The 18611-nt window shown below is 40.7% G+C and overlaps 1 protein-coding gene across 1 annotated transcript in view; it reads right to left on the reverse strand.

Annotated features, from left to right (window-relative positions):
• Positions 1 to 14: 14 nt before the first annotated feature.
• Positions 15 to 18611, reverse strand: part of LOC121303356 (inactive heparanase-2-like) — a 27968-nt gene continuing 9371 nt past the window's right edge. The window contains exons 4-5 of the mRNA XM_041234031.1: positions 3075 to 3243; positions 15 to 90 (exon numbers count right to left, since the gene is read on the reverse strand). Coding sequence (XP_041089965.1) covers positions 15 to 90; positions 3075 to 3243 — 245 coding nt within the window. The remainder of the gene's footprint in view (positions 91 to 3074; positions 3244 to 18611) is intronic.

Consider the following 18611-nt stretch of genomic DNA (forward strand, 5'->3'; position numbering starts at 1 on the left):
TTTGTGTCTTTCCCTCAGCTGGAGCAGAAGAGGACGAGCAGCAGTGGTGCGGGAGGTTTGCGTGTGGGCCCAGCTTTGACCGGGAGGAAACTAGAGAGCGCAGGAGCAGGACTGCGGGTGGTCAAGGCCAGATTAACCCATCACTGGGCCCTAGGCAAGCATACACTTGCGGGCTCCCTACCACTGAACAAACAGCCACGCCTGCACACACACACGTGCACGCACACACACACACACACACACACACACACCTTTATATACATTCTAGCCTTAATAACTAGCCCTCCACCCTTTTACAACAGGTAGAATTCTCAGTTTTACGTTACTACGAATGACTGAATGAATCTGACAGAATTAAATTGTAGGGGGAATGCTAAATACATTTTAGAATAAAACCGGAAAAAACTGAAGCCTGCGTTAAATCCTGTAGCATAGCTCGACAAGGACTTTTTCTGATTTACTGAATAAAAAGGCAACAGTTCAAACAAACAAGGACCACCTTATGAAGCTGAAAGGTAATAAATAGAAGGGTGCTCAAAGTGGTTTTCACTAATGGTAGCTCCACAATAGTCCACAAAAATAACTAGTAAAAAACAAACATGCCTGTACATTGTTGTGTAGTCAAATATGTTACAGTTTGCTGCAGCAAAATCTTCAATAATGTTTCCTTGTTTTTTTGTTGATCTGGTGGGTTTTGACTTGCTTCATTAAAGAAAATGCCCTTTTCTCCAGAGCAGAGAAATCGCCAATGTTTTGGCATACTAGTAAGTTTAGGTGTTGCATATGGTAGAGGTCTGTACCCTATAGAGTTCTGTACCCTTGATGATTCTACGCCAACGTGAACGCTTGATGTTTTGGAAAAGTATTTACATGTAATACAATGAAAATGTGTTTTAAACACAACAACTGCATCACCCGTCAGACATTGGGAAACTTTATTTTTTCTGCTTTTCAGGATTGCTAATTTGACCCAACAAAAAATTAGCCAGCTGACACTTACTCTTTTTTTCCTTGAATAATTTACCCCAAAGATAAACACTGTGTCAGAGAGCTCAACCTTTAACTCCCTAACCAGCTCTCTAGAAACCTAAGCAGTGATTTCAATCTGAGGCAGCACAGGAAACAATGGAATACGGTTCCTCTTAATAAACAAAAAAATTACTTTTATCCTCCACTCCTGGCTGAATTATTGCCTGAAATGAGTTGGTAGCCACAATAAATGTATGCAGAATTCTCCACTGCAAATCTCCTGCCTTTTTTTGCACTGGTGGTTTATACAGGGCCCTCCACGCAGCTATTACATTTTGTTCCACTCCTAACCTCTCTCTCCAGTGTGTGTCTGGCATTGATAGCTGTATAGTGAGCGACCTTCACACAGAGCTTACACAGGTCTTTTTTTCTGCAGAGTCAAAACTAAAAGTCAGCATGTCCCCAAACTAACAGGTTTCCTGGTTGATCACAAGTGTTCTCCACATTAGGTCTATCTTTTATAATAAAAGCAAGAGGCTCTTCCTCTGGAGTACATTCTCCTTTAGAACTGCTCAAGAGTTCCTCTCCCTCCTTCTCCCAGTGCATCCCTCAACTGCATTAAACCCACATTAACATATTGCACTAACCTGACCTCCAGCTCAGTGACCAGAGAAACTGCACTCCCTCCTCTTCACATCTATTAACTGCCCAATCTTAATGATTCCCCTACTGACCAGCAATGACACAAAACTGTTAGATTCTAAAAAAATAGACTTCAGAGCAGGATTATGTATTAAAGGCTCTTCTAAAAGCCAAAACAGTCCCACTGATCAAACCCCATCCTCACTGTTGTGTGCCAGGTGAGTAGCAAACCCCTATAAAACTGAGGTACCACTGACAAGGCCAGCTGTCTGTCAAACCTAAGCCCTCCCACCCTGTGAAAAAAAGCAAATGCAATGTCTCTCCAAGACAGAGGTTCAGGAAAAGACAACAACCTCTGTAAGGCCTGAAGCCTAAAAACTGCAATCCTACTGGAGGTCTCAATTAAGCCCCGCCCCCCTTCATCTACTGGCAGATAGAGAACATTTTGTTTTACCCAGTGAAACTCATCCCAAAAGAAATCTAACAGCACTCTCTGAATTTCTTTTACTAGAGCTGGTCGGGGGTTCTCGCACATTAACTTATACCAGAGCACTGAGGCGACCAAGTTGTTAATAATCAAGACTCTGCTTCTATAGAAATCTTTGCTACTAACCACCTCCACCTCTGCAATCTGCTCTTCATCTTATCCAACACTCCCTCCCAGTTCTCTTGAGCTACTGCCTCCTCTCCCCAAAACACCCCGAGATGTGTAAAAGCACTCTCATTCCACTGTAACCCCCTGGTAGATCTGGTCTGGTGCCCTCCCAATCCCCAAATAAAAAACATTGCTCTTCACCCAGTTAGCTCGAGCAGATTAAACTTTTTCAAACAAATCCTGGCATTGATTTAGCCCTTGTGTCTTGGTTGCTTAATATTAACACTGCTATGTCATCTGCATAGGCCACAACTTTAAAAGGACTGATTGCAGCAGTTTAGAATAACCAGACCCTGAAGTACCTGTCTAAGTTTCTCAATAAGGGGTTCAATAGAAATAGAATATAACATTCCAGAGAGAGAGCAGCCTTGATGAGTTCCTCTCTGTACTGGAAAAGAAGAGCTCAACCCACCATTTATTTTCAGGACACTGAACACATTACTATAAAGCACCTGAATTTTCCCCACAAACTTGTGTCAAAGCCAAAAGCCCTAAACACATTTAATAAATATCTATGTTTTACCCAATCAAACACTTTTCTTGATCAAATGAAATCAACCCAGTTTTTATCCCAAAGAACTAGGAGGCTGCTATTAAATCACAAATTAAAAACACGTTATCAAGGATAGACCTGTTGGGTACACAACACGTTTGATCCTGATCCACAATACTATTCATCATAGTCCTTAGTTTGTTCACCAGTGCCTCAGACACTACTTTATAGTCTGCGTACAGAAGGCTTACAGGCCGCATGTTTTTTAATTTGCCCAGATCTACTTTTTTAGGTAGCAAAGTCAGCACTGCCCACCGGCAGCTCAGAGACATTGTATTGTTTAACCCCTCCAGAGCCACAGTGAGCTCCTGGAAGGCCAGCTCCTCCTCCAGCCACTCCCTCTCCTCTTCAGGAACCTGAGACAAACCTCTGAGGAACTGTCGAGCCCCCTGGGACTCTTCCACATCCTCTGCAGTGTACAAGTCTGTATATAACAATAAAGCATGTGTCCGAATAGCCTCAGGTTCCCTGAACTCCTGGCACACCCACAATTCATGGAAGTCTGCATCACCCCTAACAGACTGAAAGCCACCAGGGAGATAGAAGGTCAGAACAGCTGGGTTCAGGTAGGCAGAAGCAGGGAAAAAAAGTGTTCGTCAAACACAACCACCAGAAATCAAAACAACCAACAAATTTGAGTCACTTCAGAATTTTGATGAGCAGAACCATCAACAAGAGAACGAAAGGAACAAAATCCAGGACCCTACTGAAAGTGGTGACCAGGCAACAAAAAGAAGGGAGGTCATGATTGTTGGGGACTCCATATTGAGAAACACAGCAAGTTCAATTCGTAGTTTGGACTACGAATAGAGAAAACCAAAACTGTGGTATTTTCTGGTATACTACCGGCACCTTGCAAAGGACCATATGGACAGCTAGAAATAATTAATCAAAACGCATGGCTGAAGATGTGCTGCACACGAGAAGGCTTCACCTATCTTGATCATTGGACCACATTCTACAACGAGGACTATCTGTATAGACGGGACGGACTGCACTTAAATAACAAAGGAACCAGTCTACTTGGAAAAAAGATCCTCGAGCAGGTTCAGAAGCATTTAAACTAGAAAGGAAGGGGGGAGAAATCAACAAAAAAACAGAAGGGAGACCGCATCAAAACAAGAACAACAACTCAGGTAAGACAACCATTAAATGAATTTATCTAAATGCTAGAAGTATCAGAAACACAATTATAGAACTTGAAGCTACTGCACTAACAAGTAACTATGATGTGATAGGTGTTACAGAAACTTGGTTGTCTGAGAGTGATGGGGACGAATATAATATTTGTGGGTATACACTGTATAGGAAAGACAGGCAGGACAGAAGAGGAGGAGGGGTAGCGCTATACATAAGAAACAGTCTTGAAGCCCAGGTGTTAAACCTGGACAAAGAAAATAAAGCCGAATCAATATGGGTCAGAATAACAGACAAAAATTCAAAGGGCATAATAATAGGAGCATACTATAGACCTCCAGATTCAGACGGTGAGCAAAATAATCTGTTATACAATGACATTAGAAATGAGTGTAGCAAAGGAGAAGCCATGCTAATGGGGGATTTCAACTTCCCCCATATAAAATGGGAAAACCCGATGGGTAGCACGATGGATGAAATTGAAATGGTGGAAATGACAAATGGCTGCTTCCTAACACAATTTGTCAAGGCACCGACTAGAGGGGAGGCATGCCTTGATTTAGTCTTTTCAAATAACGGAGACAGAATAACTATAACAGAGGTCAGAGAACCACTGGCAAACTCAGACCATAACATGGTCTCATTTTAAGTGTTTTTTAAAACCCCAAAAGTAATGACTAAAACTAAGGTTTACAATTTTAGAAAAGCAAACTATGAAGGTATGAAACAGAGACTTACAGAAGTAGATTGGAGTAAAATAGAGAAAACACCCACAGAAGAAGGATGGTTGTTCTTCAAAAATGTAGTACTAGAGGCGCAAAACAATTACATCCCTAAAGTAGACAAATCTAAATGTAAAACTAAATTGCCAAAATGGTTTAATAGATCAATTTAAAAAAAATATTCAGTGAAAAAAGGCACTTTACAGAGCATTAAAAAAGGACCAAAAAGAAAGTACACAGAAAGAGTACACAGAACTGCAAACGCAAGTCAAAAAGGAAGTTAGAAAGGCCAAGAGAGAAATAGAAATGAACATTGCTAAGGGGGCTAAAACCAATTCCAAAATGTTTTTCCAATATTACAACAGCAAGAGAACATTCAAAGAGGAGATTAAATGTTTAAGAGATACAAATGGCAAAATCGTAGATGAAGAAAAAAAAATAGCAAATATATTAAATGATTACTTTTCACAAGTTTTTACAAAGGAAGATACTGACAACATGCCCCACATGTCATCCAGTTCCTATCCAGTTTTAAATAACTTTAGCATAACCGAGGCAGAAGTGTTAAAGGGACTAGGAGCTCTTAAAATAAACAAATCCCCTGGGCCGGATGAGATCCTCCCAATAGTACTCAAAGAAATGAAAGAAGTAATTTACAAACCGCTAACCAAGATCATGCAGCAGTCTCTTGACACAGGGGTGGTACCGACAGACTGGAAAATTGTAAACGTAATACCGATCCATAAAAAGGGAAACAAAACTGAACCAGGTAACTACAAACCAGTAAGCCTGACTTCTGTTATATGCAAACTTATGGAAACTATAATAAGATCCAAAATGGAAAATTACCTATATGGTAACAGGGTCCTGGGAGACAGTCAACATGGTTTTAGGAAAGGGAGATCGTGTCTAACTAACTTGCTTGATTTTTTTGAGGATGCAACATCGATAATGGATAATTGCAAAGCATATGACATGGTTTATTTAGATTTCCAGAAAGCTTTTGACAAAGTCCCACACAAAAGATTAATTCTCAAACTGAACACAGTTGGGATTCAAGGAAACACGTGTACATGGATTAGGAGTGGTTTACATGTAGAAAACAGAAAGTACTGATTAGAGGAGAAACCTCAGAATGGAGTGGGGTAACCAGTGGTGTACCACAGGGATCAGTATTAGGTCCTCTGCTATTCCTAATCTACATTAATGATTTAGATTCTGGTATAGTAAGCAAACTTGTTAAATTTACAGATGACACAAAAGTAGGAGGAGTGGCAAACATTGTTGTAGCAGCAAAGGTCATTCAAAATGATCTAGACAAGATTCAGAACTGGGCAGACACATGGCAAATGACATTTAATAGAGAAAAGTGTAAGGTACTGCACGCAGGAAATAAAAATGTATATTATAAATATCATATGGGAGATACTGAAATTGGAGACGGAATCTATGAAAAACCTAGGAGTTTTTGTTGACTCAGAAATGTCTTCATCTAGACAATGTGGGGAAGCTATGAAAAAGGCTAACAAGATGCTCGGATACATTGTGAAAAGTGTTGAATTTAAATCAAGGGAAGTAATGTTAAAACTGTACAATGCATTAGTAAGACCTCATCTGGAATACTGCGTTCAGTTCTGGTCACCTCGCTATAAAAAAGATATTGCTGCTCTAGAAAGAGTGCAAAGAAGAGCGACCAGAATTATTCCGGGCTTAAAAGGCATGTCATATGCAGACAGGCTAAAAGAATTGAATCTGTTCAGTCTTGAACAAAGAAGACTACATGGCGACCTAATTCAAGCATTCAAAATTCTAAAAGGTATTGACAGTGTCGACCCAAGGGACTTTTTCAGCCTGAAAAAAGAAACAAGGACCAGGGGTCACAAATGGAGATTAGACAAAGGGGCATTCAGAACAGATAATAGGAGGCACTTTTTTACACAGAGAATTGTGAGGGTCTGGAATCAACTCCCCAGTAATGTTGTTGAAGCTGACACCCTGGGATCCTTCAAGAAGCTGCTTGATGAGACTTTGGGATCAATAAGCTACTAACAACCAAACGAGCAAGATGGGCTGAATGGCCTCCTCTCGTTTGTAAACTTTCTTATGTTCTTATGTTCTTATGTTCTTTAGGCGATGGATCAGCTTGAGTTGAGCTACCTTTTTCTCTAATCCAAAGTCGAAGCATCAACCTGTGAAAGATTTTTAAATCTTGCATATACTAGTTCCCCCTGTACCTGTAAATCAGCCAGATCTAACAACTCTCTTTGTTTCATTTTTAAGCTTTCAAACAGCTTATCATCAAACCCATCCTGTAGAGCTCTATGGAGCTGTACTTTGGGTATCATGTTCAGTGTACTGCTGACACAGCATTTTCACCTGGACTTTAGACACATCCCACCACTGTCTTACTGTCTTAAAAAGGTGTGTTTTTTTGTTTTCCATTGTTGCCAAAAAACTTTGCATTGAGTAATTATAAAGAGAATCAACCAGACAAACATTTAAAAGGAACATCAAGTAAACAGGAAGAAAAATGTGTGCTTGATATAAGGTAAGCAGTATTCATGTTGTTTAAAAGAACCACACACTTTAGCTATTACATTCTTCAATCTGTCTCACTCTTTCTTCTCTATTTCTAACTGTACTGCATTTCGCATAAGCTGTTAGCTGAGTTCAAAAACAGCTGAAGATCTCGCTTGCCCTTAATCATCTCTAAAAAAGCCCTTATACTCTCCATGCTATACCCTCCTCTCATCTGCTGACTTGCTGTCAGCTCGTAATTGAAAGAGGAGTCAGTATCACTGCACTCTCCCTCACTTTCTGAGCTATATACTACTGCTATGGTATCAGCGTTCTGGTTTACAGACTTTGCGCTGTCTGCTTTTTTAGAGGGTTCAGACATTTTTTCTAGTTTTGCAACACCACTAACACCCCGACTCATTTTCCTTCCTCTTTCTATTCGACAGCATAAATTCTCCCAACTCATTATTGCCTTCTTCCACCACTTCGGTTTCTACTACAGAAACCACCTCTAATCTTTCCATACTTTGAGACAAGATCTGTCCTTGCTCTACAGTATTTGTGTGTGTTTTGCTCTGTACAATAACCTCCTTCCTCTCACTACCCTCTGCCGTATTCTATCCCACCAACTCGCCAGCTCCCACTAACCCTTGGACTCATCTTTGCCTCTCTCCTCTCTTACTATCTGAGACGATTCCTCTACACGGTCATTATGTTTTCCCTACCTGACTCACTGACTGGGCTCTACCAACCTCACTGCGGGATTCCCTTGCTTGGAGGTTTCCACCCCCTCATCATTTCTCTCCAGATCATTTGCAGATATTCGCTTTATGCCCTACACGCCCGCATTTAAAACATTTCATTGATTCAGATGACACAAACACCACATAATCACTCCCATCGACTCTAAATTTGAATGCAATGTTTAAACCCTCATCAATATTGTTCAGCAGCATATAAACTTGTCTCCTAAAAGAAACAACCTGCTTCAATTCTGGATCTTTACAACCTAAAGGAAGCATTGAAATATCAGACATGATCTGCCCATGTCTGCTCTTCTCTCTAACAAGCAGTTCATTCTTTAAATATGGCGGGACATTTGAAATCGTATTCTTCCTCACTGGTACTGCAAACGGCAACAGAGACTAAAGCCCCATTCATAACAATACCCTCCTGAACTAATGTGTGCATCAATTCTTCTTTATTAAAAAAAAAAAAACACGACAGCTTTATTCATTCTTTAGACAGATCTTATATTCGCACACCCCACAGCTTGCCCTGCTTCCACAACACAGTTCTCAACAGAGACCAGAGAATCCACAATGATTTTCACCGTCTCCGAGAGAGATTTTCTAAATCGTGTGACCCCGCCCCAGACACATTCCCCCGAGAGAAGGGCATAGCGCCACGTCAGCTTACTTATTTAAAAACAACCCCTTATTATCCCATACATCAGTATAAAACCCCTAAACTTAAAACCAAAAAATAAATAAACAAAAAACAGCAGAAAAAAGGAAAAGAAAATGACTTACTGTGAGCAGCTCTTCTGACACACTTAGCTAGGCAAAACCAAGATAGATAGATAGATAGATAGATAGATAGATAGATAGATAGATAGATAGATATAGCTATAGACTGGAGAGGAGGCTCATAGTGGGAAACGAAGGCCCCCGAGGGAAGAACTGTAGTTACCGACAGGGGACTATAATGCCTGAAGATGCAATGTTTGCAGCGTCTTTGTTTTGTAATATATTTTGTAATTCATTTTGTGTTATGTCACAAAATTGATGTCCAGATGTGGGTTTGTCTGGCATTTTGCTTTGTTGTATGTGGACAGGTGGACACTCAGTGTGATGATGTAATGTGAGGGAGGGAGAAAAACAAACTGTAGACCAAAAACAGGGTTATGGGGCAATAGTTATTTTTGGTAATGTGATGAGGTTTTAACCAATCACATATCAGAATTTCCAAACACTGATTTACAGATGGATAGATAAATAGATAGATAGATAGATAGGTGATCTGCAGGATTGAATTGCATAAATATCTCAGATTGTATCAGGTTTATAATAACAGTTACAATGCTATTGTTTTCAATTACAGTTACATTTATGCAGCAGTAATTACACTTATAATTACAGTAACACTAAAAAGTAATAAACAACTACACACATTAACATGTACAAATATCACAGGTACAAATACAACAACAGACTATATAACTATTTTTTTTTTCAAACAAATGGGGTCATTTGGCAGTGATCGAATGACAAATAAATGCGTATCTGAGCTGTAATTGATCAGTCAGATGTATTAATACAGTTACAATTGCACTGGTGTGCCCAGGTTCAACTACACTAACAACGATACTGTAACTGCAGTGAATTATGAATTGCACAATTGCAATTGTTACCACGTCTGGACTGCACTGTAATACAGTGTGGCAGCAAAAAAAAAAGGAGTTTAATACTAGAGTCATTATAAATGTGTGCACTCTGGCAACTCAGAGAGGTCAGCCATGTAGTAAACCTATAGATGGTACTCTGAGCAGAAATACATTTCCACATTTTGGGAGCTTCTTATCCCAGCACTGTGCTCCTAATACTGTTCCTGACCTCAGGCAGCGTAAGCTGCCGAGCTCTCCTTTAAGTATAACCCATGCATCTCGTCTCAATCCATTTCACTGCACAAGCATCATTCTTTCTGAGGAGGATTCTATCAATTGCTTTTGTCATGCTTGTATCATTAAACTGATCTCTAAGTGGCGCCAGTGTCATCCTTCCTGCAGATCTGCTAAGGAAACGCTGCATCACTCTCCATTACAGTAACTGATTACAGACAGGGTTCCAGAACTTTCACTTTCTGTTTGTTAGGTTTCTCTCACCAATAAATCCTCACAAACACTTGACCTGGGTTTGACAGTTTGTATTTGTACATGACAAGGTCATGACAAGGTCACTTGTGATAAATTTTAAAATGTCAATGATGGTCTATAACAGCGATCACAAACCGAAATGTGACCACGGGCCACTACAGCGGCCCGCCAAAAGGTGCATGGGCCGCCACCAGACAATTTTACTTTTGTTAACTTTATGAATACATTTCCAAACACATATTAATTAATTAAGGTATATATACTGTATATAAAGATCCAAATGCTTTTATCATTGTTGGCAAAGGCTTGTAACTTGATAGTAGATCTTGTAGCGATGTCTTGGTTGCATCATCATATAACTTAGTTTTGTTAGAACATCACCACTACGAATTACTTATTAAAACTTATTTGATTATATTGTTAAAAACAAAAGCAGCACACAAACAGATAGCTGTAAACAAGACATTTTGTCTGGTGGATAGTGACGGAAGCCTCCCCCTGCTTCGTTCTTTTGCACCCTGAACACAGCAGACCCTGACATAAACAAGGTTCACACAGTACTCTTTTGTTTTCTCCAACCACACAAGATGACTGTCCATGTGTGAAAACCAAGATGCAAACCTTTCTTAATAGCAATACACAGGAAGCTATTGCAGCTTTCCACGAATACTTGGAGATGTATATATATACACACATACAGCACACACAAACACAGTGCTAACAGCGTACAAGACATTGTACATTATGAAAAACAAAACGTTTCCAGTGTCTGGGAGATTAAGTACTGGAAAATACGTTCTGTACTATCAATGTGAAATCTGAGCGTTCTTATTCTGCACCAGTAACTGGAAATTGGGAGTCAGCCAGTTGCTCCTAAGCTTTGATTTGAGAATGTTCACTGTTGAAAACGTGGCTTCACAGAGGTAAGCTGACCCAACATAGACAACAGTCTGGTGCCAACAGATTTGACTTCAGCATAATCTTCCAATTGAAGTATATCGGGACAGGAGCTCTGAATATCTGACAGAGCAATGTCATCTAGGGCTTGCAGAGAAACTAAGTGGCTTTCAAATTGCTGTTGATTCAGTGATAACAGTTCTTCCAACTCTTTCACATTTCTGACTGCAAAAGAGAAAAGATCTTTTACAAATGGGAATGTCACATCCATCCTGTTGAAATCCTGGACTCGATGGGAAAATGTAATCTGCAGTTCTGTCAGCCAGGTAACATAGCGCTCATTTTCAAAATTGCCATGACACCTCAACAACTGGAAATGAGTGAAATCAGACTCTATCAGTTGGTCGATAAACAAAGTCAGTTTCTATCGAAACTGGCGGACACGTTTGGCCAAATCAGCAATTGTTTTGTCACGCCCTTGCAATGACAAATTCAGTTCATTCAAATGTCCTGTGATCTCTGTCAGAAAGTAAAGGTCTCTCAGCCAAGCATCATTTTCCAACACAGGAAATTCTGTTTTTCTTATCTTTTTAAATTCCTGCCACGTTAACCAATTGTAAACTGCTGTGATGTGTTTGTTGGCTACCTGAGCATATGCATACTGCTGCCTAGCAACCACTGGGTCATTTGTGCTTGCTGTGCAAAATCTGCCCAGCAACAAGTGATTCAGGATGGCATGAGTGCCAGAACAGAAATACATATTTTACAAAATTAAAAGTAAAACAAATGAGGCGTGGTGACCCAGGGGCCGTTGCTTTCCATCCCCGGTTTTATAACATGAGAGTTTTGCCTTCAAGTGCGAGCCGACAAGAAATATTTACAATAGAAGTTGTTTCAATCAAACTACCATAGTGTGCACTTGCAAACATGCATTTTAAGATTTTTTTTTTGTACATTGCACATTTATTTTTTATGTGAAAGTGGCACCTTTAAACAACTCCAGTACTCTGTGTGTTGTTTAGAAATATGACATCCAATAGATAGTGCATTATGATGTTGTTTAAATATGACACTCCTCTCATAAAAAATGGATCTTTTAACCCAGTTAAACCTAACCTTTCTGGGCCTGTGAATAAGGGCTCTGTCATCGTGCCCTGAGCAGTTAGAAAAGGGATGATGCGTGGCAGGCAGACACATTACCGGTCTCATGAGCAGTCTCTCCAATCAGAAACCCGAGCTTTCACTCACCAATCAGGAAGCTCCACTACAGGGCGCTGCTATAGTGATTGGCCGCGGAAATCTCTGATAAAAATGTCTGGCTTTAAAAAAGTCAAATGGAAGGAAAAGCTGAACATTACGGTTTTAATTGAGTTTGAAATGTATTAAATAACAATAAACTGGCACTGTTCACCAGTTTCTAACTGCAATAAAAAACGTGATTAGAAGCTTGCTCCTTGGTATTTGACCTAGTGCGTATCATAATGCTTGCACCTTGATATTATAAAAAACGTGACTCGAAGCTTGCAGGAGCCTGAAGGGATCCAATCTGTGAACAATCAGTATTTCAGTTACTTTTGAGAAAACTTGGTGCATATGTAAACAATATGTCATAATTAATATTATTCATGCATATTCACATTAAGCTTAAAAGAAATAATATGCCTGCAATAGTTATTTATTTCATATAGCTAGTCAAAATACAACTCCATTTCCCCTACAGAAAATAACTATTACCAATATTGCACACTCACAGAAACACAAGACTAGTAAGATTATTTTTCCTTAAAGTATTATGATCAAATGCTGAATAAAAAACACATCTTGTATACTACAAAGATAATATTTTTCTTAATAATGTTTCAACCATACGTGGTCTCGACATGACTATATATTAATATAATTAATTTGCAGTCTTATATGAAGTTAACTTTCTCAAAATACAACAATATTAATACTCATGTTAAACTGCACACTGATACCACGGGACAACGATTTCAATTTAAGATATAAACAGTGTTTTACGAAGAGTGGGTCTGTAAACAATCCATCGTGCCGTTCTGTTTGTACCGATCCTGGAAGAGTATTTCCGGTTTGTTTCTGAACCCCAATTTCTTTAAAGAAGCAGAGACTGCTTCCCTAGCTGTAGACAGTCAATAACAAATCTGGAGAAGCAGTATTAAAAGTGATGCTGTATGTATTTTATATATGTAATTATCTCTAAATGTTGTGGGGTCCCACATCAACACCCATACTACAATGCCGCAAAGTGTCACTGCAGCCTTACCAGCCCGTTCAACATCTTGTGGGCTGCATGCCCAGCTGTGTATTATTTTTTTTTTTTTTTTGCATTTTTTTCATTGTCAGTGCAATTGTAGAACTCCCGTCCTAAAAGCTGTCCATTAAAGCATGGAGTCAAGCAACAGCCTTGTGCACTGCTCCCTTTCCATCACAGTAAAGGATGGAGTCGAACAGCAGCCTTGTGCACTGCTCCATTTCCATCACAGTAAAGCATGGAGTCAAACAGCAGCCTTGTGCACTGCTCCCTTTCCATCACAGTTGGAGTCAAACAGCTGCATCACAGTAAAGCATGGAGTCCAGCAGCTTGTGCACTGCTCCCTTTCCATCTACAGTAGCATTTTCTTTTTTGTGCACTGCTCCCTTTCCATCACAGTAAAGCATGGAGTCGAACAGCAGCCTTGTGCACTGCTCCATTTCCATCACAGTAAAGCATGGAGTCGAACAGCAGCCTTGTGCACTGCTCCCTTTCCATCACAGTAAAGCATGGAGTCGAACAGCAGCCTTGTGCACTGCTCCCTTTCCATCACAGTAAAGCAGCGAACAGCAGCCTTGTGCACTGCTCCCTTTCCATCACAGTAAAGCATGGAGTCGAACAGCAGCCTTGTGCACTGCTCCCTTTCCATCACAGTAAAGCATGGAGTCGAACAGCAGCCTTGTGCACTGCTCCCTTTCCATCACAGTAAAGCATGGAGTCGAACAGCAGCCTTGTGCACTGCTCCCTTTCCATCACAGTAAAGCATGGAGTCGAACAGCAGCCTTGTGCACTGCTCCCTTTCCATCACAGTAAAGCATGGAGTCGAACAGCAGCCTTGTGCACTGCTCCCTTTCCATCACAGTAAAGCATGGAGTCGAACAGCAGCCTTGTGCACTGCTCCCTTTCCATCACAGTAAAGCATGGAGTCGAACAGCAGCCTTGTGCACTGCTCCCTTTCCATCACAGTAAAGCATGGAGTCGAACAGCAGCCTTGTGCACTGCTCCCTTTCCATCACAGTAAAGCATGGAGTCGAACAGCAGCCTTGTGCACTGCTCCCTTTCCATCACAGTAAAGCATGGAGTCGAACAGCAGCCTTGTGCACTGCTCCCTTTCCATCACAGTAAAGCATGGAGTCGAACAGCAGCCTTGTGCACTGCTCCCTTTCCATCACAGTAAAGCATGGAGTCGAACAGCAGCCTTGTGCACTGCTCCCTTTCCATCACAGTAAAGCATGGAGTCGAACAGCAGCCTTGTGCACTGCTCCCTTTCCATTACAGTAAAGCATGGAGTCGAACAGCAGCCTTGTGCACTGCTCCCTTTCCATCACAGTAAAGCATGGAGTCGAACAGCAGCCTTGTGCACTGCTCCCTTTCCATCACAGTAAAGCATGGAGTCGAACAGCAGCCTTGTGCACTGCTCCCTTTCCTAACTTTCCAGCCATGCCTTTTATCAGTACAATTAAAGCGCCAACTTGTGCACTGCTCCCTTTCCATCACAGTAAAGCATGGAGTCGAACAGAGCCTTGTGCAGATCACAGAAAGAGGAGTCGAACAGAGACTGAACTTTCCAGAGAGAGAGAAAGCGCCAACTGAGTAGATGAGACCGAGAGAGAGAGAGAGAGAGAGAGAGAGAGAGAGAGAGAGAGAGAGAGAGAGAGAGAGAGCGCTCTTGCTTCTCTTTCTGACAGGGTTGTGCTGTCTCTTTATTCATGGTGTGGTGAATGAGAAAGAGAGTTGTTTCCTGAGCTGGTTCCAACACTTCTTTACAGCGTGTGATACTGGCACGTACCTGGAAAGCAAGGCAAACTCATTTAGTTCCAGAAGATTCACTGTAGGGTCAGGCCAAACCAGGTCCCAGTGACCACACGTTTGGTCAGGTTTCTAGTATGCTTTGTTGAAATAATAGCAGCAGCAGGTTTACTCACAAGCTTTGCATCTCTGGAGACTGGGGTTCAAATCCAGCTCAGGAAGTCTCAGCTTGGACTTCAGGTGCACCTGTTTGCTATACTTTGAGGTCTTACGGCACGTAAATTTAACTTGAAATATATGTGCATTGTGCAAAACTATGTTTTATGTGTTCTCTGAAGTTTGGAATGCAGAATGCAGTTATTAAATTGCTACAAGAAGATCAGCAGAAGCCCTATATTGTGCATTTTTAAAAATAAAACGTGTTGGTTTAAATAGCCCGCAGTACATTGTAATTAGCTGCTAATTGTTTTATGCAGCCTTTAATTGAATCAAGTCTAAAACAATTTGGAATTATCTTTTACTTTTTTTCCCCTCTGCAGTAACTTTTCAGAGATAATTCAGAGACAAAATTCCAGCCTGAATATTAAACAACCAATATGAAACACCCATCCAAACGACCTGCATCGTGTTCATAATGACTCCATGGACAAGGATTCCCCAGACTCTTCATCTAACCTGCTTAGATATATACATGTGGTTAAATAAACTACCACATTCTGGTACCCACATATAAAAACTGACAATAATAAATAGCACTGTAATTTACTAGGTAAACTAGCTATTGGGTTACAGAACATCTGCATGAGAGGGATACCTTCACAAGTAGAAGTGAATGGTTTACATGCTACAAGTGTCAATAAAACAGATACAGAGACCCACAGACAACCCTACAGGTAGCCATTGAAAACAAAAATGTTTTAATGACATGCTTGTGTAACGGCCAGTGCTGTGTGTGGGTGCCCTGCCTTTACACAGTCTGGCCCTTGTCAAAGCGTGAAATGAGGTTAAGTCGGGTCCACACCTGAGCGCTCAGTTGCGCAACCCAGTTACTCCCGGAATCACGCAACCCAGTTACTCACAGAATCACTCAACCCAGTTACTCACAGAATCACGCAACCCAGTTACTCACAGAAGCAATTGCTGTGTCCACATCTCAGCAATTAATTGAGCAACAAGCTTCCCAAGTCTACAACTTTCATTTTCTTATGATAACTGAGGTGACTTACATTTTTATTCCATCTACAAGGTGAAGTAGTTTGACACTTTTTTTTTTTTGTCCCAAGTCCCAAGTGTCTACAAGTTTGGAATTGTATTTATTTTATTTATTTTTTGACAACTGAGGTGACACTTTTTTTTTTTTTGGTCAGGTCGTAATGTGTCCAGTAATTAACGAGGGAGAGTTGTTTTTTATTATTTTTTCAATTGTTATTTTAAATGCCATATTCGTAAAGAAAAAACAAAGCCATGTAAAAGCTGGATGAAGCTGGATGGAGCTGGATGAAGCTGGATGGAGCTGGATGGAGCTGGATGGAGCTGGATGAAGCTGGATGAAGTTGGATGAAGCTGGATGGAGCTGGATGAAGCTGGATGGAGCTGGATGGAGCTGGATGAAGCTGGATGGAGCTGGATGGAGCTGGATGGAGCTGGATGAAGCTGGATGGAGCTGGATGAAGCTGGATGAAGCTGGATGAAGCTGGATGGAGCTGGATGAAGCTGGATGAAGCTGGATGAAGCTGGATGAAGCTGGAGCTGGATGAAGCTGGATGAAGCTGGATGGAGCTGGATGAAGCTGGATGGAGCTGGATGGAGCTGGATGAAGAAGCTGGATGGAGCTGGATAGAGCTGGATGGAGCTGGATGAAGCTGGATGGAGCTGGATGAAGCTGGATGAAGCTGGATGGAGCTGGATGGAGCTGGATGAAGCTGGATGAAGCTGGATGAAGCTGTGGTTGAGGCGTCAGCAGAAACATGGGGCATACCGTGCCCTTGTTGAGGAAATGATGCTCAAATACGCAGAAAAGTACCAAAAACTTTTTACAGATGGACACCCAATCATTTGAAGTACTACTAAGCTTAGTAAAACCTTTAATTGAAAAAAGAAAATTAGTGCTTTTTTATGACAGGATATGCAAGCCATGCAGTCAGCATTATAAGAACCAATCAGAGTTGACGAATTGTCCCGCGATTGCCTACGTCTACAGAAGTCTTTGCTTGGAAAGTAAAGCCCGGCCTGGCTCGCTACTGCTTGCAGGGATGTCCACATAAAAGCAACTCGGCTGCATGCAACTAAGACGCACAAGTGATTGCTCAGGTGTGGAGTCAGCTTTAACAACTTTAACAGCTCTGTCAGTTCACACCCCACCTCTACCATTTTATATTGGGGATGTGACCTGGATCTCATAGATCTCCTTTTTTAATGTACTAAACTGGTCATTCCTATTCAATTCATATGAAGTGTGAACATAATCGGAACTAATTAGTCATATTGGTGGTATCTAAAAAATCTGCATATTCATGATTTGTTTTAGGATATGTATAAATTATTGTTTACTTCAGCTGAATGTACTATTAATGAATATGCTTGTTCACACGTTATTACATTTCAATTACAACCCCCCACTACAAAATGTTAATATGTTGCTCAACCCAAAATGTTCAGACCATTAGGGTCAAACATTTAATGCAAATTGAGCACCTGGCTTTGCATGAAGAGTAGTGTTCCGCATTTTCGGTTTTTATCTCTGAAAAAAAATCCATGAATTTTTCTGAGTTTATTTTACATATATTAAAATAGGGATAAAATCAGTAAAAAAAAAAAAAAAAAAAAAAGTTTTTAATTGAAACATCGGTAAAAAATCAGTGGGAAAAAAATCTCAGTATACACCCTTTACATGTGGAATATGATGTGTAGCAATTCTGGTTTCTGATTAATAATGACCCTGGCATGTATGATGAAGCAGAATCTGTGCAAGTCGAAGCCACGTTTTCGAAACCCAGCGTACTGGTACTTTGCGAACGTTTGGGCAATCGCTGTGCTGACGGAAATAGTATCTACAGGAGGTATGAACATGACATCAGCACAAAACAGGCCATGTTTATTCACCTTGAAATCATAAAAAGAAAAGAAGAATTGACAGAACTGGGCGGTGCAAGCCATCGGGAGAAGCGTCAAAAACCACACTGGACATTTCCATCAATGCGTTCCAAAAGTTTACCAATTAAAGCATCACCATTTACTGTCAAATATTTATGATTAAGATTGTCGGTGTTAGGCAGTGTTTTAGCTGATGGACAGACAGTACTGTCGCAGGAAGTAACCAATACACACCTCTCTGCAATAAACAGAGGCTGTCCAGCAAAGCACAGCGCTCTGACAAACTCATTAACACATTCTGCGCGTGTAAACGCGTGTAAAAGCCACATAATGGATTGCTTGTCTCTCAGTTCACTTTCTTGTTTTGGTTTAATGCGTCACTCATTTTTCAGTATGTTCTTTTATTGTCTGCGCAAACATGTACCTCAGTGCCGCAGTATTTACAGCGCTACACTGTAAAAAAAAATCTGTTGTTTTATGGTAAAAAACGGGCAGCTGGGTTGCCAGTAATGTACCGTATAAAAAACAGT

Source organism: Polyodon spathula, chromosome 1, assembly GCF_017654505.1.
Source record: "Polyodon spathula isolate WHYD16114869_AA chromosome 1, ASM1765450v1, whole genome shotgun sequence".
In the NCBI taxonomy this organism is placed as follows: domain Eukaryota; kingdom Metazoa; phylum Chordata; class Actinopteri; order Acipenseriformes; family Polyodontidae; genus Polyodon; species Polyodon spathula.